The sequence below is a fragment of the Corvus cornix genome, chromosome 4 (genome assembly GCF_000738735.6).
Source record: "Corvus cornix cornix isolate S_Up_H32 chromosome 4, ASM73873v5, whole genome shotgun sequence".
NCBI classification, from domain to species: Eukaryota; Metazoa; Chordata; class Aves; order Passeriformes; family Corvidae; genus Corvus; species Corvus cornix.
Window position 1 is genome coordinate 14532432 of NC_046334.1, and position 22498 is coordinate 14554929.

A 22498-nucleotide genomic window follows, 5' to 3' on the forward strand; every position below is an offset into this window, starting at 1 on the left:
CTTAAAATCTTTTAAATTATGGATAAGGAAATTTATACTGCAAATCAGGGAGTACCTCTTTGGTTTTTGCAAATTGCCAAAATACAGAGATATAATTGCAAGTTACATCTTTTTGATTTGTAATTATTTTGTAGTTTCGAACAACTCTAAATAATTACCAAAGCCCTAGTCCCATTATGGCTCATTAGAGAACAGTTGTAGAAGTGGGAAAGCTTTAATTTTGTCTTCTGTGTGGACAGAGAGATTGGGAGAGGAATAAAAAGTGGAAATTCCTTTTGGGATATTTACCGGTTTTATCTTCCTGCTTCACAGATTTTGAAGACCTCTGTAGAAATCTTCACAAGCCTTTGTGATTCTGGTGGCCTGGGCAGAGCATATGCAGCTGTAGCCAAGATCCTGGCAAGGTAGGTTAGCACATCCTTGTCTGTCAGTGGAGATTCACTCAGCTGTGAAAGACTTAAATTGTTAGAGGTCCGTCACTTCCCATTACTGACTGCTTAAATTTTAAGCAGTGCCCTTCTTGCAGTAAGTGACCCTTTCATTGGAAGTTATTTTAAACTGTTACACGTTTTTTAAAGTGTATGGTCCCAGTTTTTCTTTACCTGTAAACTATAATATGTCCTTTTTCTTCCACATTTTGAGGGCTTTTTAAGTTGTTGGGGTTTTTTTTGTTTGTTTGTTTGAGAGGGGGACCTTACCTTACCGGAAAATAGAAATGCAGGCCTATTTTCCAGGTTTAAAAAAGAGAGAAAACCTGGAAGAATGTAGCAGGCTTCACTAGGTGTCTCAGTGTAATATTTTCTGAACGTTAAGCTTCCATTTATTACACTCACTTCTGTGGAGACATTTCTGGTTTGTGCATGTGTAACTAGGTACAAATTTGTTGCAAATATGATGTTTGTGTTTGATATTTTTGTTTCAGCATCTTCCTCCAGGTGAATTCGTTCAGATACAAATAATTTTGACATAAATTAGTCTAATGAAATTATCATATGAGGTAGGGAAAAAAGAGATTAAAGTGAAGATTGCAGCTTATTCTTGATTTATCCTATGTTTGAAGACCTCAGTGCATATGATGCATGATAGAGCTTGGCAATTGTTTATGGAGAGGGACTTGTCACCAGGCTTATTTCAGTGTGCAGAGCAAATTCTCCTCTTTGAGTCAGATCCCTTGTCTCTTGGCCTTATCAGAGCACATAGGGATCAGCCACAACCACAGTCCTCTTCTGATGCATAATTCATGTCTACGTGTACTCTGAGCATCCTAAGTAAGGACGTGGGATAAGATATTTAAAAAGACACAGAACAGATGAAGAATACCAGGTCCCAGTCTTAAAACTCTCTTAAGCCTAACCAAGAAAGATTTGGTAGCTAAAACACCAGCTGTTACAATGAGTGGTTCCGCAATGAGTAAAAAGTTTTCTGAGCTCTCAGTAGCATTCATGAGCTCCTTGTATTCACAAAAAGCAGAAGTCTGGGTAGAGGCTGGGTTAAGATAGTCAAGAGAACATCCCTGGTAAACCATGTATATTAATTTCCTTTCTGTGATTTAGGCATTCTGGAATGAGGGCACATATATTTATTTACTCAAAAGTTGCAGATTTTGAGATCTTTCTGAAGTCAATTTGCTAAACCCTTCATCTGAAAGACCATGCCAATGCAATTCTTTTCTTAAAAGCAGACCTAAGGAAGGAGTGGCTAGTGATTTTCTTCTGCATCAAATCTGTACTCCACACCTTCTGGGAGCAGTCTTCAGCTATCCAGGAATTCACAGTCCCACTGCTCTCCAGTTGTTGCAGTTTGAAAAAGAAGGAAAACAGTAGTGAGGAGCAGTGGGAGCAGATACTAAGAGCAGTAAAACTCCCCAGTTTAGTATTTAAGGCATTCTCATAGAAGGGGAACATTCTGATTGATTCAGGTGAAGGAGGAATTCAGTCTCATATACAGGATCAGGGATTTAATCTATTCAATGGTGAAGACCCCACCATAAACCCTTTCTTTGGAAAATGGCTGTTGCAGTACTTTTTATAAAAACCATCTTCTAGTTATGCCATGAGAGCATTTACCAAATTAAACACCTTACATATGTATCTGCTTTGAAGAGCTTTGGGTATGTGATAGGCATTTACTGGTCAACCCTGTAAAATATCATGATGGTTCTCAGCAACTTTCAGTTGTTTGAGAAACTTGTATGTAGAAAAGTCTGGACACCTATGAATCACAGAATGATAGAATCATAAAATCGTTTGGGTTGGAAGGGATATTTACATGTCAGCTAATCCACCCCCCTGCAGTGAGTAGGGACATCATCAACTGGGTCAGTTTACTTAAAGCCTCATCTTGGCTGGCCTTGAATGTTTCCAGGGATGGGGCATCCACCACCTCTGTGGGTACCTTGTTCCAGTGTTTTACCACTCTCATTGTAAAACATTTCTTCCGTACATCTCGTCTAAATCGACCCTCCTTCAGTTTAGAACCCTTGCCCCTTGTCCTGTTGCAGCAGGTCCTGCTCAACAATTTGTCCTTTATTATAAGCTCACTTCAGATACTGTAAGGTCTCCCTGGAGACTTTTTCAGGCTGAACAACCCCAGCTCTCTCAGCCTGTCTTCATAGGAGAGGTACTCCAGTCCTCTGAGCATCTTAGTGGCCTCCTCTGCGCCCACTCCAACAGGTCCATATCCATCCTGTGCTGAGGATGCCAGAGCTGGACACAGAACATATTGGATAAATGCACCAATAATTACTGCTGGTGACAGAATCCCTGTATTCAGTTTGTTCTATTTTCCTTTACTTGTATTTTTACATGATTTAGGCTAGATTTGTGTAAATAATTTTAAATTTGAGGGGTAACATCTTCACATGAAGAAAACTTCTTCCCAAAAAAAAAGCATTACAACCATAATGTCTGTGAGAATTTGCACTGAATTCCTTGTGACAGGTTGGAGAAAGTGCCTGAGCCCTCCTGAATCGCTCAGAAGGGCTTTGGAATATTTTGTGAAATCTTTGCTGCAGATGTTTCCAGAGACCATGGGAAACTGAAAATCTTTATCATGTGCATTTAGGCATGTCATTTTCCAGGGGAAAGAATCTGACATAATAGCATCATGTTCTTGACTTATTCTGCCAGTGTCCACCATGGTAATGACTTCTTGTGGACACATGATTTATACATCCAATTCCATCACATGAGCAATCCTATAAAAGGTGCATATTTTCATAAAAGTCTAATAGGGGTAAAAATCTCATAGGGCATTTTAGCATGAAACTGGAAAATGAGTTGCTGTAGATGTGTAATCTCTTCTGCTGAAGTCATCATAACTGTTCTGTGGGATCATGAATGACTATATCTTTTGGAAATTGCATTTTATGCATTTAGGAAGGTGATGTCTAAGGAGATAGAAAGTATATGGCTGTATAAAATAACATGTAGATTTTTGAAGGAACTATAAAATATTAGCCCTTTGAGTAGGAAAGACCTGTTTATCATGTTACCAGGTCTTGTGCAGGATAAGGTGTTTCAGTAATCCTTCTAGCATACTTAAAATATCTCAAGCTGTAGTGCTTTTAAAAGTACTTCCTTTGAAAAATTGTTAAACTGTACCAACCGATCGCTATCTGGCATAAGTGAAGTTCTAACAGTGAGAAATAACCTTTCTGATATGTATCAAATTGATTCCTGTTTTCCTCAAACAGGTTATATGTTGTAGCAATTTGCGTACTTTCTATATGTGGAGCATAGGTTTTGATATGAAAAATAAAAAATGGCCAAAAATACATCAAAACATTTCTATTAATTCATGAAATTAAGAAAACCTTTTTACATTTTCTCCTGTCACTGATTCCATTTGCTTTATTACTTTCAGCCTCTAGCCCACAAACTTGGTGGCACAATCAACAAACCCCTTAGTGGCTGTTTCATCTCTGCTCTATTTGATTTCTCCACTCTGAGTAAATGATTAAGTTTTCATGCATTGGTTCAACCAAAATCTATGTTCACTCAACCACATCCTTTATTGATTACTTCTACTGCAAACAGTAGGCCAAGTGTGATATACATAATTGGACAGTTGTCAGGGGATGTGGGTGTTAACAGTCCTGTTTTCCCAATTGGAAACTGGAATCACCTTGATACACAAATATTCTGCACTGTTTCATTCTCATTCCTTGGACCAAGGAGTCCTTTTCCTCAGAATATATGTTTTTAACTCTCAAAGGTCTGGTTGAATGGATTTAATGATTATACCATATTATATGCTCTTCAAGTTGCACCTGTGCACTGCATATAGAAAACTAGAAAAACTGGAATTAATATTTGTCTAACACTTTAACCTTGTCCTTTAACTTATATAAATCATATGCTGTATTTCTGTAGGGAAACATTTGATTTTCTTTTCTTAGGAAAAAAAATAGGTTAAAAAAAAATGTATTTCTAATTCTAAAATTTAGAAGCCTTTTGACATTTGGCAAATATTTACAGTCCGGTATGTTTCATATTCTCATAGTAAAAAAATATTTACATTAGGAAAGTTTAGTAAATCCAAGTCTGCTAATTGACCACTGAGCTTTACAGTGGCATATACTTGAACATTTCAAGAATGTTAGTTTGCAGTGATTTAGCATTCTTTTGCAGCAATCTTGCCCTCTCATCACATACAGATAATCACTGCAATATTGTCAATTTGCAGCTAAGCTTTGCTGTGTTTCCTGTTTCATGGCAGGCTGTTATAATTACTCCAATAGCATAAAGCAGGGAAGTGCAGAGTTCTGCCAGATTTTGAAAGCACATATCCCTAATATATTTTGTAATAAAAACTGTAATGTAAGTAAATGCCAGGCCGTCATTTGTTGCAGGAATATAACTTGAAGGTGGCTTAAGATGGTGAGAAAATAAATCACAATACTTTATCACTTACAGAAACTCCTATTTCTGTGAAATCCTTAATTAAGACTGGATTTTCTGTCTTGCTTCATGCCTTGACATTTAGCACGCTATGCTCCTACATTAGTGACTCAAGTTCATGGCTAATATTGAGGTCAGCTGGAGTAACACTCTGGCCTTAAAGGAAAAAAGCGCATGGTACCTTATTCACAAGCAAGCTCAGATGTCTGTCTTATATCTTGCAGTCACACTGCTGAGATCTTATATTGTTAATATGACTGGCTTTATTAAAAAAAAAAAAGGCAAATCTGCAAATTTTATTGTCAAAGTACATTAGCCAATTTTCAAGTTAGATGCAGCTGTGACCTCAGGTTGCTCTGAGTACTGGGATTTGGGGGTGGCACCTGCAATCCACAGTTTATAGGTTTGCCTGTGTGACCCTGGCCACCTTTGATCCACCCAGCCAAAGGGCAGTATTGTGTTCTAGGGAAAGTCTGTCCCCCCAAGAACTGAGATACAGCACTTTTATGGAGCTGCTGCTGCACCACCAGACTCTAGAGCATGAAATGGCAGCTCTGAATGACAGAAAGCTTTACTGAAAAAACAGCCTTCGTACCTCCTTCCCCTATTTTGTCAGTATGTGAGGTCCAGCTGAATTGAAAATATTATCAGCAGCTCAGTAGAAAAAAAATTTAAAAACTGAAGGTCTAAAACCCCTGTTAAATCATCCACCTGTATTTTCATTCTTGGCCTCTAAATATGGCACAATATTCTGAAAAAAATTTTGTTCTATTTTGCCAAAAGGATCCAGTTTTGCCCTCAGACATTGTGTGTGGAGTAGTCTCATTGGGCTCAGCACAGGGAGTGCTAGAGGCCATTTGGAAATAAAATCCAGTCATGGATGAGTCACCACAAAGTAAAGTTACTTCAGAACAAGGGGGCAGATCCTCAGCATTTGAAGAAGCTGAATATTTGAGTAAATGTTTAATTTTGTCCCTGTCCTTTGCTTCAGTCAGGGAAAATCAGATGAAGCTGTGACATACTTGGGAGAGTTTATGAAGGATGCTGAGAGCACTCATCTTAGCCAAAGCCTGGTGGATGCAAACATCTTACTTGGAAAAGTTCACAATGAAAGAGTAAGTACTGTTTGTAGTAATGATCTCAAACAACTTGCTTTACTTCTTGGTAAAGTCTGGTCTTGTGTATGAGATGACGCAGGAGGATTTGATCCCAGTGTTGCATCTTGTAGGAGTTACCAAAGGAGAAGTCACTGTGACTAAATGAAATGTTCCTTAATTTTCTGGGAAAGGGGGGAGATTCACATTATATTTAACACACAGAGCTTTGTTCTAAAATAGATGAATAACAACCTCCAAATTCATATCAGGACCAACTTTCCACGTTGTGAAAAATCTGCATCCAAATTACCATTAGGGCCATATATGCCCATAAAGAGTCATTGGTTAATGCAAATGAAATTTTATTGCACTATCCGTGAACATATACTGCATTGCATGCTAATGAGCTGTTTATAATCTTAGCTCCATTTCTTCTCTACACTCTCTCAGCCAAATTTATGAAATGGGTTCTAGCAGCAAGTAGTTTGTCAAAGGTCTGTTAGTAGTGGAAGGACTTTCTTTTCTGTCACCACTCTCACTGCAGTAGCACTTGGGTTTTGAAATCAAAAGGGTTAGAGACATTGCTGCAAAAGTGAAAGATTCTTGCTGAGTCCTTTAACACCTATTTTAGAGCTGAAATGCTACATGAAATTATTTAGATACAGTAAGTAATAAAAAGAATCTGTTCTGTATGCTGGATAATGTGGAACTTAGGAAAAACTTTCACTGTGAATAAAATAAAAATGGAAATACCCTATCTATCTTCTGCTGCCTATTTTTTTGTCATAAGTTCTGTGTGTAATGTATTGAACAGAGTACTTTCCCCTTTTCACTTACACTACCCCTAAGTGCCCTTTTATTTTTCTGGGTTCCTCTTACAGAGAACTCCCACTACCAAAATTGCTGTCCTGTTTGTCCTGGTTTTATTTCATAAGCAGTAGAAAATATTTTTATTCTCTAATCTCTAAATTAGCCTGAGAGTTTTCTGTTTACATGTGTTGTTAGCATAAATGCTGAATTTCCCATTGAAAACTAAGTTTTTGAGTCTTTGACAACTTGATGAAGTAACTGTAAAATGGATCTGAAACTTAGCAGAAAGCAGGGTGATATGACACTGTGCCAAATTATTCTTCTCCAAATCTGAAAAATAATTAATAAATTCTATTTAACTACTTCTGTATTTCATTCCTCCTGCCACCATTGCTAATAATCAATTCAATAGAACTGGTATTTTAAGAATTAATCTCTATTTGATTATTCTTTAAATTCTCTTTCTCAGTTCAGAATTTTCTGCCTTGAGCTGGGGCAGTGGTATAGAAGGGAAGAAGTGCAGTAACTTAATCTTATTAATTATATTAAATACTGAGTTTAAACATAAATAAAAAATTCTTGATGTCTGCAATTCCCTATTTTCTATACCATTTTTTTTCTGCGAGGTCAGCAGTGTTTACCAAAACTGAGTGTAAATTAACATTTCCTCTTTTGCATCACTGCTTGCTGGTGTCAGCTGTCATCACCAGTATTCTCTAAGTTAAGTCATTATTAGGGTCCTTTTATTCAACTCTGTACATCCCCCAGTGATAAAATTTGCAGTAGTACTGTCCATCAAATTAAAGATATCTTTATTTATATCCAGATCTATCCTTGGGGACCTTTAGTAAACCAGGGAGATAACTCTTCCTGTTCTTCCAAATGCAAGTCACTTTGACCAAATTCACTTTTCTCTGTCCATACTGCTGCTGTATCTTTACAGTTCTCTCATCTCACTATTCCTCACCAGCACTGTCTTTCTTTAATTCTGTACACTCAGTTTGCTTTCTAGTCATGGTTGTTTTACCCAGATGTTTCTTGTTTCCTAAAACGCCTGGGTTTGTGTTATGTAGGAGTATTAGGTCTCATTTTCCCCAGTTTGTTAAGCAGGTTGCTTACTTAATATGTACACTCTGAAGTTAGCATGACATGCTCTGTCATTTCTTATTTCACTTTTTTCAAGTTTCTTAGTCTGATTTGCTGCATTCCTCTCACTAATTGCATCACTTAACCTGCTATAGTTCTCATGAGTATGGTAGGTAGGTGTTCCTGCTTTTTATTATATTACAGCTTATCATTCTTTATTCACTGCTGTGTCCTCATAGGCCTAATTCTGCTCTTCTGCTGTATTAAACAAAGCTGAAAGACTACTGGAATTTCTATTACTCTTTTTTTCCTTTTTTAATTATAAGAACATTTTAGCAGTTATAGGAATTTTCATCCTAAAAAGTGGTTTCAAGTGAAACAGGTACCAGTTGGAGTGTCTCCTCCCAGTCTCTATGCAGAAGGGAATTTCAATCTTATTAAATCAAGATGAGAGTGAAAGGATAAGACAGCTCTAAAAATGTTTTCAGTCAGGAAGTTTCTGCCATCAAGGCAGCAGAATTCCACACCAGTGGTAGGATAAAGAGATCAATGATTTGAGTTTTCTATTCAGCAACAGTTGGGTTACATTTCTCCTACTGTTTCTCTTTTTGTGATTAGGAGTACCCCTGGGTTTTGGTTATCCCTTTCTTCCCCCGTAAATGAGTAAGTTTTAATTTCTGGGTTTTTCTGTGCTTTAAGTCTATCACTTCATTATCCTCTTTCTTTCCAGTTTTAGGATTTATTCTTTAGAATTTAGTACCACCATAAATTAGGACCTTTCCTCCCACAGATATATTGAATGCCATGTAAGAATAGGAGTAATTTCTAATGGTCTGGCTGCAATCTTTATTAATAGTTAGCATTGATATACTTGGATTTGTGTGTTCAAAATTCTACAGAGATAACCAAAAAACCATTCAATTCCTGAGAAAAACATGAGCAGTGTTATCTGGATTTTAGAGGTTAGAAAACAGCAAGGGAAAGTGATTTGCTTAATGTCCTGCCATGAGTCATTCTGTGGGCTGCCACATCTCTGAGGCATCAGAGGAGCAGGCTCTAATGTCAAGGTAAAATACAGGTGACTACAAATAGTTTTTAATTATTTTTTTTCTCTCCTTTACCAGGGGAACTATAATGAAGCTCTCGAATATTTCAGTCAGGCCTCTGAGGCAGCGAAAGCTTTAAGCAATTTGCCCTTGGTGGCTGAAGCAGAGAGTTACTGTGGCATCGCGAGGGCTCACCAGCTGATGGTGGCGTTTAACAGCCACGTAGCCGCGGCAGCAGCAGATCCCCGCAGCCTGCAGTGCCTGCTGGCATGGAAGCAGAGCAGAAGTGACGTGTGCGCTGACCCTCTCACAGGCGGTAAGGCAGTGCTTATGAAACACACCAGTGCTGGATTGTCCTCAACACTTAAGTCATTTTTCTTACAGAGTTTTATTAAATTATTTCCTGGGTTTAATCCTTGTACAGAATGGAGGTTAGGCTTACTCCTCAGTGCGCTTGTTTTAGAGGCTGAATTAAACAAGTTAAAATACAATATAACAGGTAGAAATGGATGGTAGTAGTTGCTCTGGATGGTAACTTACATTTTTTCAGTGCTGCTTGCCAAAACATCACATTTACATGTTTTAGTCAAACTATAATTGTTTTAATCTTTAAAGAAAATAATAATAATCTTCATTTGCAGTACATTTTTCAAGTGCATCCAAAAATACAATCTCTTATACTAAAAGTGAGAAGCAATTTCTGCTTGACATAGTTCTGAATCCAGAAGAACACACTGCTTTATTTTTTGTATCCTTGTGCTTGGCGTTAGAGAGAAAGGGAAAAAATAAAGCCAAGTCTGGTTTCTTTACTATGTTTCCTTATCTCAGAAAGAGCAGAGGAGGACTTTGTGTGGAGCAGACCTCCTTCTTCATGGGTTAAATCTTCTTTGCTCTTTTTCCCTTGTACAATACATTGATACAAGACAAACTGAATTATGCATTATCTCCAAGTACTGATAGTAGTAAACTGCATTGTACTGAGGAAGGGGGAGGTATAAGTCTACTCTACCTTAAAACTTCCTCCTCTGCATTCCTGTGAAGAGTGTGAATCTGGAGTACAGTGGAAATAAACGAGAGCTGGGGCGGTCACAATATGGAGCTTCTGTTACCATGTTATTCCCTCAGTAATCCTACTCCTAAAGACAAAGAACTGCCTGGCTGCTGTTTTCTTGTGTATCTCACCCTTTCATAGAAGTGGAAAATTAAGTAAAACTTCAGTGGTGAATTTTGTATATAAAATAAGTGGCAATTGAAGATATTGGCAATTTAACAGGAGTCAGGATACAAGAGGCAACACTGGAGCTACTGAGAGTTATGGAACACGGGCATTCATTTGCAGGCTGAAGAGATAAATTAGATAGCATTCTGTTGAAAGTTCTAGTGATGGTAGCACTTTTTCAATGGCTGTATTTGTGATTTGTGTCTCAATAAGTGAACATTTAGCACACTAAGAGATTTTGTTGACTGTCCGAGTTATTTGGATGCATGTCTCCTGTCTAGACCTGTAGTGCAAATGCCGAGAATTCCAACAGAGATGGTCAAAAAAAGAATCCATAAAGAATTTTATATCTGTTTATATCTGTAGCTGATACAAATAGGAGGCAAACAAAAATCAACAATGGCAACAGCAAAAAAACCACAGGAACCTCAAAGACATGGAATGAACTTTGTATCTCCAATATGAATTTGAGCTCTTGCACCTTAAGGGGTTTTCTGTTATATATCGCTTTTTCCAGTCAGTTGTGAAACTCATTTATATCCTGAAATTATATGTGCCCCTTTAAGCTCGAGATTCCTGCTCCTCTTTAACTGTACTTCAGGGATAAACAGACTATGATTAGAAAAGCCCTTTATGTCCTGGCAAGTGTGGTACCACAAACAAGTTTTGCCTGCTGAGATTCTCTTCCTTCTGTATTTCTGCCTAGTTTACCCTCTGTTGCTTCCAGTATTGCAGTTTTCATTTCAGTTCCAGTTCACTCCAGGAACCCTGTGGCTACTGCATATTTAGCAGCTCTTCCAGTTCAATATCATTCTTCTCATTAGTGCTCCAAGCTTACTCTCATGATACCCAGATTACATCCAGGAAAACATAGTGTCACACTGTCAGCACAATCTGTAACATTCCTCATGTTTCGTGTGCCAAATCTCTCGTTAGTACTGGCATTACATTTTTAATATCTTTGTCTGGCAAAACATGACCTGGCACCAGTTCAATATTAGGATTTGCTGGCTTTGAGTTTCAGGTACAGCCTTTTTTCTACCTTCCAGTAGAATGTCTGTGCATCCTATGATGAACTCATCACTTAGGAAATTCCTGCTGTGATAATAGAGCAGTATTTCTAGCTCTTTCAAACAGCTCAGTGTTGATAATCTACTAGATTTTTCTCAGTCTTTTTGAGGATAGAACAGAGAAAGACAAGATACAATGGTAGTTCTTAATCCACAGGGAAATTTAATGGAAGGGAGAAGAAAGGTAGTAAGTTTTTATTTATAACTGTTCTGACTGAAAAATTTTTCTGTGTCAAAAAAATAAGAGTAGTTTCTGTAGTCTTAGGCAAAAGAAATACTTAAGCTAGTGGGGAAACAATTACATTTAAATTCAAGTACTGCCATATTACCTTATGTCTTTCAACCAAGACTTATTTTCTGAATCAATCATTTCAATAACCGGGCAGGAAGAACCATTAATTACTCAAATTTACCTCAACATTTATTAATAAAATAGACGTTTTGACCAGAGTTGTCATGGACAAAAGGGATGGGATTGTCAGAAAACAATGTTTAAAAATGCAAAGGAGAATGTGTTTCTATCTGCTGCCTTTGACTCAGTCACCTGACTTCACTTACAAGAGAGTTATTTATATCATAGTGAGATGCCACTGCAACAACAAATATGTTTTTATTGTTCTTTTTATGTTTAGTAAAATGTATAAAAAACATTATCAGCAGAATCAGTAGGCAAAGGATTGTGACTCCACATAAAATCCTAAAAAGGAGCCCACAGCCTAACACTGTCTGATGAGAAAACATTTCACAGGTCTTTCAATAAATAATCACCTGACTTGCTGCCTTCTAGAGGAAGGAAGAATAATTAAAGGTGCTGAAGGCAGGAAATTTTTGAATCAGATTTTGCATGTTGATGACATGAAATGCTGACCAGAAATTGTTTTCTGTGAGTCTGGCAACTCTCAGTCCAGGTTTTTGTGTCTGGCAGGGCTGTGCCTCAGCAAGAGCCCTTGAATGCTTGAAATCATCTGAACAGTTTTAAGAGTAGACTTAAAAGACAATGTTTTCCTCATCCTACAAAGTCTTCAGTTGTTTTCTTGAGAAATAGTATGTGCTACATACTAGTGTGACCACAATTTAGGTTTACTTTTCTTGAATTTGGAGAACTTGACAAAATTGACGCATTTTACCATAGGTTTCCTGTGTTTATTTTGTTGGAGTTTTTTATGATACCTTTAAATACTGCATATTGTCATCAATTGTGAAGTCTTATGATCAATGAAATTATCTGGTCCCATCAACTTCAGCATGATCAGGACTATTTCTAGCATTCCACACCTGAGAAGCCTTCAATATAATTTAAAATCCATGCACTTTCCAGTTTTTCCAGCTAAACCTATAGCTTGGAAAATACAATCCAATGAGCTTTTGTTCTTACTCCCAAGTATGTAGTCCCTCAATATTCTTTCTCCAGCCTCCTCTCATGGATGTAAGGAATGGTACTTTCCACAGTGTGACTCTGTCCTTTTTGTGTTGTTCAAAAAATTACATTTTCATCCTACTGAGTCACATTTTTGAAAGCTCTTTAAGATGTTTTATAGTCCTTTTCCTGTAAAAGCTGTGGCCAGCACAAAATTGCTAATGTTTTATAAAACAGCAATCTTACCAGGTGTGTTTTAGCTTGAACTTGTGTGTAACTTTGTCATTCATTAATAAAAGGATTATCCCTAAAGGATGGGAGAGTCAGAAGTGAGATATGAGATCAAAGATTATGCTAAACAAATTCAGTTAACATTTCTCTGCTGTAACTTAGCAGAGAGGTGTAATTTATGGGCCGTTTTGGTAATGGTGTCCAACAGCAGAACAGGCTGCTTCATAATGTGATAAACTGCTTTTTTTTTACTCTCTCTTTTGTCTAAAGTACACTAATTCCAGGAAAACTCCTAGTGTCACCTCCTCCCTCTCAGTACTCTGTGCACTGTGTGCTAGTCTGGAAATAGGGAGAAATTGAAAGGATTTTAGAGACAGATTTTGGGGTTTCTCAGAAAATGCAGCTAAACATGAAGTAAGGGAATTATAGACACTGTTGTTCGTTATATACAGTGGGTATATAATTATACACATTATTGTTCACTCTGGTAAATAAGAACTATGACTTTAAATTATGTAAAGGAGGTGTGTGACCAAGTACAGACTCCAAGGCTCACTTTTTAATAAGCCTGTTTTGAAAGTAGTTCAAGTGCTTCAGTCCCCTACTGAAATTCACAGGATGGCTTCTGTACCTTTTTATGGGGTTTCTCAAACAGAATTCTTTGCTCTCTTCTGGAAAAAGACCAGGGTTTAAAATGCTGAAATATATCTATTTAGGAAAATTATTAGGAAAAAAAAATTGAGAGGTGATTCTGTCTTTTTTTTTTTTTCTTAAAATTTGGTAAACTTGTGCTGCCTCTTCTTTCTTCACGTCACCTAGCACTCATCACTTGCTAAATTTTATCTTGTCTCACCTTTAGCTTTTAAAAATATCAGTCTTTTTTTATGTTAATGCTAGATATAGTCTTAAAATATTCTTAACTAAGTCTTGATGCGGTCTTAACTAAGGGTTGAAATAGACCATGCTTGTGTATAGATGTGGATGGCATGGAACAGGTGTGTTTCTGAAAATCAGCTTATGTGGTTCATATATGTTATGTTATTTATTATTAGTTGGGATTTGTTTTTTTAAGTATGTATTAAGTCTGCTTAGAGATAGACTGATATTTTTAGTAAGTGAGAGTGATTATTTCTTGGACTACAGAAAGAATCAAGTGTGGAGAGAAGAACTGAGGGTGACAGGGAGGTTTTTCAGCACACTGTGATCAGTGGCCAGATGCACCAGATTCTCAGTGAAGAGCCTGAGAACACGTTATAAACATCTGTGTCAGTTTTGCCAGGAGTGCAGTAGCTTGTTCTGTTTTCTGTTGGTGGCTGAAGTTGTTTGAGAAGATGGGAGTGCTGATATTCAGTGTTCTCATGCTTGGTACTAATGCAACATCCAGGGGGCTTTAAATGTGGTTTATTTTTAAATACTGACTTAAATAATTGGGAATCATTAGACAGGATCAGATCTAGGTCAGGTGTGTGGATTTGCTGTACCATATTCGAGAGGAGGGTTCATGGAACACTTTCATGTTTAACCATGGATTAATGTGTTTGAAGTTTCTTCATAGTCTGCTGAGTGTTGGCAGTTCTTTTATGACTAAGTGGTGTTATAGGTTCAAAAAAATATCACCCTGACTGTGATTGTGAGTGTTCTTGTCATCAATAGTTATATAAAAACATTTTACCCACAGGAGAATTTGGATCTCATCTAGGTTTCTTGCCATCTGATATTTTGTATGGAACCATCTAAATCTTGCCACGCATTTCCTTTAGACATGTCCTGTGCTAAATATTGTTGGCATCCAGCTGTGTTTTCTCGGACAAGCTCCCTAGATCAGCAGAAAATGGTTTCCTAAATAAGGCAAATTGTTCTTTCCTGTGGAAAAAAAAAACTGAAAGTGATGTTCAAATTGCAGTATATTGTCAGACCCTTTAGTGTAGCTTTATGCACTGAACTAGCATAGTTTTGTGCACTGCATTGTCAGTACTTCTACATAAATGGAGTTCCTTTCCAGTTTAAAAAGTGGCTATTCTCAGGGCAGAAGTTCAGTCCTTCTTGATTTTATAGAATGGTGCAAAAGAAATTGAAGCTCTTGCCCACCATGTTAGGTCACTTCTGGAGAAATCCTTGATTTGAGGTGCCTATGAGTTTTAGGTTTGACTGCAGCATTGATGAAAAGAGTCACAAAACAAAACAGCCCGCAGGAGTTGTGCTCTGGCAGTCCCCTGTGGCATGTGGCAGGGCCAAAGTAGGAACAGCCAGCTGGAAAACTTTTGGAGCGGCCCTGGGGCCTCTCCACATGTGCCCATCCTTTCCTTTTCTTTGCTGCATACACGAGCAGAGGTGTATCTAGTGGGTTTATGCTCAGAAGGGAGAATGGATCCTCATAAAGAGCCAGAGATCAGGCTTTTGTGGGTTTGTTTAATACTGAGATGGTTGTTGTCATTTAGACTTTGTAAAGAATCTTTTATTGGTGCTGTCTGCCATGTATGCCAACCAGTATAGACCTCAGGCCAACATGAAAACAGCTCTCTGCTGCAAACCCTTCCTTACCCAAAGCTCCCCAACAATCTCTGGACACAGGAAATCAAAGCCAAGACATAGAAACTGTGTTCAGTGTGTATGTTCTGTAACAGAACCCTTACGTCATCTCAGGAGTCACAGGCAGTGTATCAAACACCTTCTTTCTCCTGGGTTTCCCAAGCCAGCTTTCTTTTCTGCATCTTTGAGAGATATTTTTCTGAGATCCTTTTCCCTGCCTAGATACATCCTTTTATGTTCCTCTTATGTTTAAGTTACAAATTACTGGTTTTATTAAGACTCTGTGGTATGAAGATAGTCAAGATTTAAATGATTTCCATTTAGAATGAGCCAATCTGTTTTGAAAAGTGCAGTGTTACTTCCACAATTTTATGTATTTATGAAACCGTATTTCTTTTGCCCAAAAATCCACCTCTCTTTATTCTTTTCTGTAATCACCAGAGATATTTTGTGATTTTTTGAACTGTTTCTGAAACATTTATTATTTTTTTGTTTCTCTTCATTCCCTGTCTGTTCTCTTGTGTTTTCTTGCCTGTTCTTCACTTTTACATTGCAAATTATTCTTTCTCCTTTTTTGGCCCTGCACCTTCACTCTGAGTTCCAATTTTATGCGTGTTTATGCCAATGTTTAAGGAGTGTAAGTCAGTTACCTCTATACCCCCCAGTAGCTCGCATCTCAACTTACATCTTCTTAGGTATATCTTTTGTGCTTGTAGTAGAATCAATAGCAGATTTTTGAGAGTTTTTTCTCTATTTTCCTACTGTTTTCACACCGTTCTTCATGCTCTGTGGTTTTATTACACTGTGATCAGAGAATGAAGTGGAAAGAATCACACTTCCTATTGAGTATCCTGACAAGTTGGTTAATAGAAAATTGTGAAGTATCAAAATGGCCTTTGGATAGATCTTAGTCACCTAAGTGGGAATGGATTGACTAAGTTTAAGTACACAGCTGGGTGATTAATTAGCTTGAAGATCCAAATGCATGCTTAAGTAGATGACCATGCCTCCAGGCTCATCTGCTTGTTTCTACTCACTCAGTTAAGCATTCAATATTATCTATAATACAGAATATTCCCATGGAAGGCCTCATACAAGTCTTGCCACAGAGCCAAGTAATTATACAGTATTTTTCATCATGTGTAATACAAATACATCATTTTGAACATGAAGCTACTATCCTACAATATTGGCATCAGTAAGTATCCAATAGAGTAATTGATATGGAGAGGGTGATTTGAAATTGTTCTTATTCAAGTTTTTTTTCATATTTTTTCCATGTTTGCTACAGTGGTTTAATACAGTTTCTTTTCCTTAAAATTCTGGCTTATTTTTTAATTTTTGGCATGTGGAGCTGCTACGGATATTAGTCAAACAAAGTGTAGCTGGTGTCAGCTCCTGTGGGGAATTAATCTTCCACAGCAGTTTTTGAAATGGGAACTGCAAGTGCCCAACACCCCTTGTAAGTAAACCTTATGTTTATTCATCTGCTAATGACAATGTCTGTGAAAGCCGACACTCAACTCCCGTCTTTCTTGTGAAGGTGGATTTCACACTGTCTGGTATTTATAGGTCACATGAACGGAGGCACGGAGCTGTCTGACTGTGTCTGTGCATCCCAACCGGGCATCTGTTAGCACTGTGCATTTAACTCATTGCTGATAGAAAACTGAAGCTGAAACATGGAGGATACCTGTGCTCTAGAGTAATCTTGCTCAGCTTATGTTGTGTACCCAAAGAATTTGAGGAATGGGAACTTCATACTAGAGGTGTCAAGGAAAACCAGTTGGTACGAACCAGGAGGGGAGAGGGACGTGTGCTGCACAGTGTCCACTGCTTCTTATCCTGGGTGCAGCACTTGCAGCCCTCTGTTTACCTCACACGTCAGGGTCTTGGTGGAAAATGTCGCTTCAGGGTGCTATGGAGCCCAGTTCTTTGACTCCAGAATCTTTAAATCTGCCAAACAGTGTCTTGAAATGTGTAATTCTCCAAGAGTGAGCTCGTCCTTGCTAGTACCTTTAGCTCAGTTCTGAGAATAGTATGAAATCAAATTATATTTCATTTTGTTGATATTCATACAAGTATGCACACTTATGCTGCAGTAAGAAGAGAATTGAGATGAAACATTAACGATTTCAAGCATTAAGAAATCAGCGGATATATTGAAGGATAACTGGATTTCTGTTCTTGTCATCTCTTATAGATCTTGAAAAGGCTCACTGTTTGTACAGGGAAAGCAATACTTCAGTTGCTGTATTAAAACTGTTAGTAATGACTGCAACAAGTTAGCTGTGGTTACCAGAAAAAGATAGCTTGGGCTAATGACATGGAATTTGATTTAGATACATTTCATTTTATTTTAGTTCAAAATCAAATATTTCTTTCTCTCACATACTTTGATAAGTTTTTAATGATTGTACTGCAACTCCATTAGCCATTTGGAAGGTGGGTGTGCATGTGGAGTACATGAACATATATGTGTGTGTACCAACAGAGAGAGAAACTGCATGGCAAAGAGAGGAGAATGTTGCATATATGTTAAAAGTTGTGGACCAGAAACTGCTTTTTTTTATGCCCACAAAATCTTACTGATTTGAGGAGGGTGCCAAAACTGTATCTATAAGTAGATTTTGTCCCTTTGAACTGCATTATCAAAAACTTCAAGGCAAGCAGAGGTTCAAATAATTGGGGGAGTTGCTAGTTATGGTATTTGTGCTGGAGAACATAACCTAGATAAGGGGGAGGTTCAGACTGAGGCTATTCTATTAACTAGATTTTACTGTGTTATATTTTGTATTTCTAAAGAATATATTTGCTGGGAAAATATATTTCTCACTAATCATAGTTGTAGTATATTTAAGGAATGATCATGCAACTAAAATGTGGAAGATGCAGGAGGAGTCCTAATACATCCGTAGGAAAATATGGGGTTAAAGTGGACTATATTTTAAGCAGTGTTCAGTTGACTTGCTGTGTGGGGAGAGACTGAGCAGTCCTGGCTAATGACTTGTAGGTACTGAATCCTCAGGTCTCTCAGGTGGTTTCACTCGACCAGTTTCAGCAGAATGATGAAAAGGTTGAGATAAAATAAACTGACAGTTGCTACTCATCGCAGGCAGCAAGCTGTACCCTGGCAGATGAGACCCTGGGAGCCCTCTTTTTTAAACAAAGGCTTTCACTGCAGTGAGCAATGAACTCCACACAAAAAAGGAAAAGGAGAGAGAGATTGGCAGCTGGTGACCGACAGGAGGAGGGAAGGGAGGGAAACTGAGAAACACAGCAATTGTTGGCTAATTAGAAGCCATTCCCACCTACTTAATACCAACCCATTAAGCAGAAAACACTTTTCATCTTACTCTCGCTGCTACACATGACATTATACTCCAATCAATACCCTCCCACTGGCTGCCCCACTGCCCACAAATGAATACATTGCAGTTCAAGAATGCAGTAATTGAGTTGGGGCAGTGAAACTGCAGCTCACAGTCAAGATCTTTCTCTGAAGATACGAATGTAATGTTTGTTGCTTGGATAAAGAAATCAAATCTCTGTATTGACAGCTGTCAACAACTGGCAAATGGATGAAGTCAGCAATGGATCCATTTTAACCTTGTATTGAAGTGACAATAAGAGTTTATTTTCGGAGTGGGTTTTATTTCCTCATTTGAATAAGAGATCTAGAGGATTTGCACCGGGGTGTAGAGATTTTCAAGGGCATTTTGAACTCTGTTCTTCAGTTATACCCATAAAATATATAAATACGCACATCATTATGTGCATACAATACATCTCGTATTTACAGCTTCTTGATTTTTATTTATTTTTAGTTTTGTAGGCTACATTTACTCAGGCTATTTTTAAATTTCATTTAGGTCTTCCTATGATTTTTAGACATCACCTTAAAATTTACTATGTGGTCTATAATAGTACCTTGTGCAGTAGATCTAGGCCTTACATTTCAGTCATTAGAACCTTGTATTCAAGTTCTGTGTTTAGATTCTTGCAACATTTCTCTTTCAAATTAAATCCCTTGTTCCCTGAGCCATCTGGAATTGGTAATACCATGCACGCGCTGCAGCATAAAGTAATACTGTGCAAATTGCAGTGTAATTCTTTCTTCATATCAATTTTGTCACCACAGGACCAAAACAGCAGGACACTGTTACTCCCCTCCTTGACTGGACTGAAGACATCAGTGTCAGTCTTTTGGAAGTGCTAGAAGAAGGTTCCAATACAAGACATCCCTCCATCCCTTTCAATTCCAGGGAGAATTGAGTATCAATTCAGGAACTAAGATTCCTTACAGTGCAAGTTTGAAAACATTTTTTGGATGCAGATAAATTGAATGCTGTGACATCTGATATTTGCAGAAAGAGGCAACCATCACTATTGATGCTGTTCAGTGTCGTAGTGATGTTGTGGCATTTTCAGCATGGCATTTCTTCAAATGCTGTTTGCTCAAGTGCTTCTTATCTGCATAATTGTAGAACATGCTGTTAGCTTGCCAGGCTGAGCCTTGAACCCTCGAGTCAGACTTTATGTATGTGGAATAACTTAACCTACTATTTGTGGCTCTCACCATTTAACAGCCTGTCTATATCTGAATAAGAACACTGAAAGCTGACTGGCATCAGTAAGGCTGACGCAACAGCAAATGTTTTGCGTCTTCTGAAATTTTAAGCCAAATAACAACAAACTGCTACTCTGTTGCTTCTTTCCAGTTGTATTGTAATATTTTTAGCTTATTAGTTAAATTATCGTCAATGTTAACTCATCTAATTTGCTTCCCAGTATTGTAAAGCACCTCTCAGTTGCCTTCTTTGGGTATACTCCCTGGGCTTCTTTTGATATGTGTTAATGGCACTGTTAGAAAGAGATTTGTCTTCAATACAATCTGTAAAGGGGAAATAATTGTTTTCTGATGGAGAGATTTGGGATATTCACCACTTGTGAAGATGCAAGTGCCTCAGACATCGGAGTTGAATAGGATAAGACATGGAAGCAGAGGTTTTCTTTACGTAGGGATACTTGGATAGAACAATCAAACCTACTTTTAGTTCCCATATAATCTGCTATTTAAAATAATCTGGTTCTAATATTTGTCTCTGGGACACTCTGGTAATCTCTGGGACTTTGATTCCTTTCAACACAGAAGTGTACAAGTTCAGTCTTACTTTGAATAGATGCCAGTTAGAAGGATCAGAGGCAGGCTAGGGAAAAAGTCGAGAGCAGTTGGCAGTCTTTGTGTTTCTCAGTGCCAAAGCCTGTGGGGTTAATTTGAAGACGCCCAAATCACCTTGGCAGCATCATCTCCAGTCTTTTCCAGAACTGTGGAATTTAATGAGCCAGGACAATAAGCATAGGATCATCGAAAAATAGTAATGGAAAGGACTTTAGGAAGTCATCTTCTCCAGCCGCTATATAGGAGCAACAATACAAAGTATTTATGTAATTTCTGAGAGAAGTTTGTCTTGTCTGTTCTTAGAAAAAGCTGGCAATTGATTTTCCACATCATCCACCAGCAGTCTGTTCTAAAGGGTAAAATTATGCAGAGAAAAGAAAAAAAATGGGAAGTTGTCTGTAATTGAAACTCTGTATTCTTCAAATTCATCCCTTCCCTCTGCAGTAAATGGAAGAGACAGGAATTATCTGGCACATACTGGTATTTAGAAGAAAATGTTCTAGTGATTTCTGAAGAGGATGGTTATAAAGATTACTTAGTCTAAGTATAAATTATATATGATGGAATGTAGCTCTTCCTTATGAGCACAACTGATGGAAGGAGGTAGAGAGCAAATGCAAGGCTGCTGTTTCCTTGTTTATTTTCCAGTTACACTGCCCAGTAGGACTAGTCCATATCACTCAGCTGAGCACGGTAGGTTGATATCCACTCCAAAAGGGCAGGCAGAACAAGGGCTTCACCCCCAAGAAAAACCAATGCAGGGGGAAGGGTTGCTACATATTCTTAAATGGTCTCCCTAAGTGCTGTGAAGCTTTGTTATTCAAAGTCTCTTACATAATTCAGGACTCTTTCCCTTACATAAGTTTCTGAAGCAGGAAAGCAGCTAGATTTCTCAATTCATTTTACCAGATTAATCCACTCATACTTCATCTCTTCCTAGGGATGCAACTGAACTTAAATAAAATACTTTAGATCCTTATTTGTGATTGAGGATGTTCTTTCTACAAACACAAATAGGAGAATTGAACAGACTCTTTATCCATTCTACACTGGATATTTTGATACTTCAAAAACCAGACTGATTTTTCTCTAGGTTCAGAGTTCACTACTTGAATCTATATCCCCAAAGAATGAAATTACAGTACTAGTGTGTGCCTTCACAACTCTGCACTCTCATAAAGCTGTACTGAGTCCTGTTTTGCCAGTCTTCTGCAATGAGAAATCAAAATATTTATAAGTCAGATAGCTCACCTTTTGAGCCCTTGTCAAATGCATTTATTCCCTTTTCATTAATTCTTTTTTTTTCCCATTCCATAACAACTGAATTAAGGGCTTAGGGTTTTTTCTCATCTTAGAATCTCTTTTAAAACTATCTGCTGTAGTTCCCTTGCTCCAGTTTCTCAACTCAAATTCTTTTCTAAATGTCCCTCTTTTTTCTATCTCAACTAAGATCTAACAATAGCTGCCTTCATTAGTAAAAGTTTCCTACAGAGACGCTTCTACCTAAGTTAGAAGCTGGCAAGGCTCTTGTTTGCTTAGGACTCATTCATGGAAAAGAAAATCTGAGGCTGTGTTTGTCTTCTGCAGAAGTTATAACTAAGGGAAGAGAGTACCAAAAGCATCAATCTTCAACTAGATCAAATGATCAATAAAACCCACTCAAATTGCATCCAGCAAACATTCTGCTGAAGGAGACTCTGCTTCAGAAAAATGACTTCATCATAGCTGAACAGAAAGTGTATCCTGTGGAAATACTTATAGCCAGGCAGCGAGCTGATCTTCTATACATTCTTTCACTCCATGTGAAATAGAGGTGTGTTTGATTTTCTTCTACCAATTTCAGTTGTCTCACTGTGCTGTGAAATCTCCAGACTGATTAATGAGCTTCTCTGGAGAAAAAGGATGTTTCTCTCCCCTCCTTACACATACACTGTGCACTGTAGAGGCACACACTGGTTTGGTTTTTATAT

At 37.8% G+C, this 22498-nt stretch overlaps 1 protein-coding gene across 1 annotated transcript in view; it reads left to right on the top strand.

The window, feature by feature from the left end:
• The window catches only part of TTC29 (tetratricopeptide repeat domain 29), a 117604-nt gene that overhangs the window by 63435 nt on the left and 31671 nt on the right, over positions 1–22498 (top strand). The window contains exons 8-10 of the mRNA XM_010411999.4: positions 313–404; positions 5893–6016; positions 9019–9256. Coding sequence (XP_010410301.1) covers positions 313–404; positions 5893–6016; positions 9019–9256 — 454 coding nt within the window. The remainder of the gene's footprint in view (positions 1–312; positions 405–5892; positions 6017–9018; positions 9257–22498) is intronic.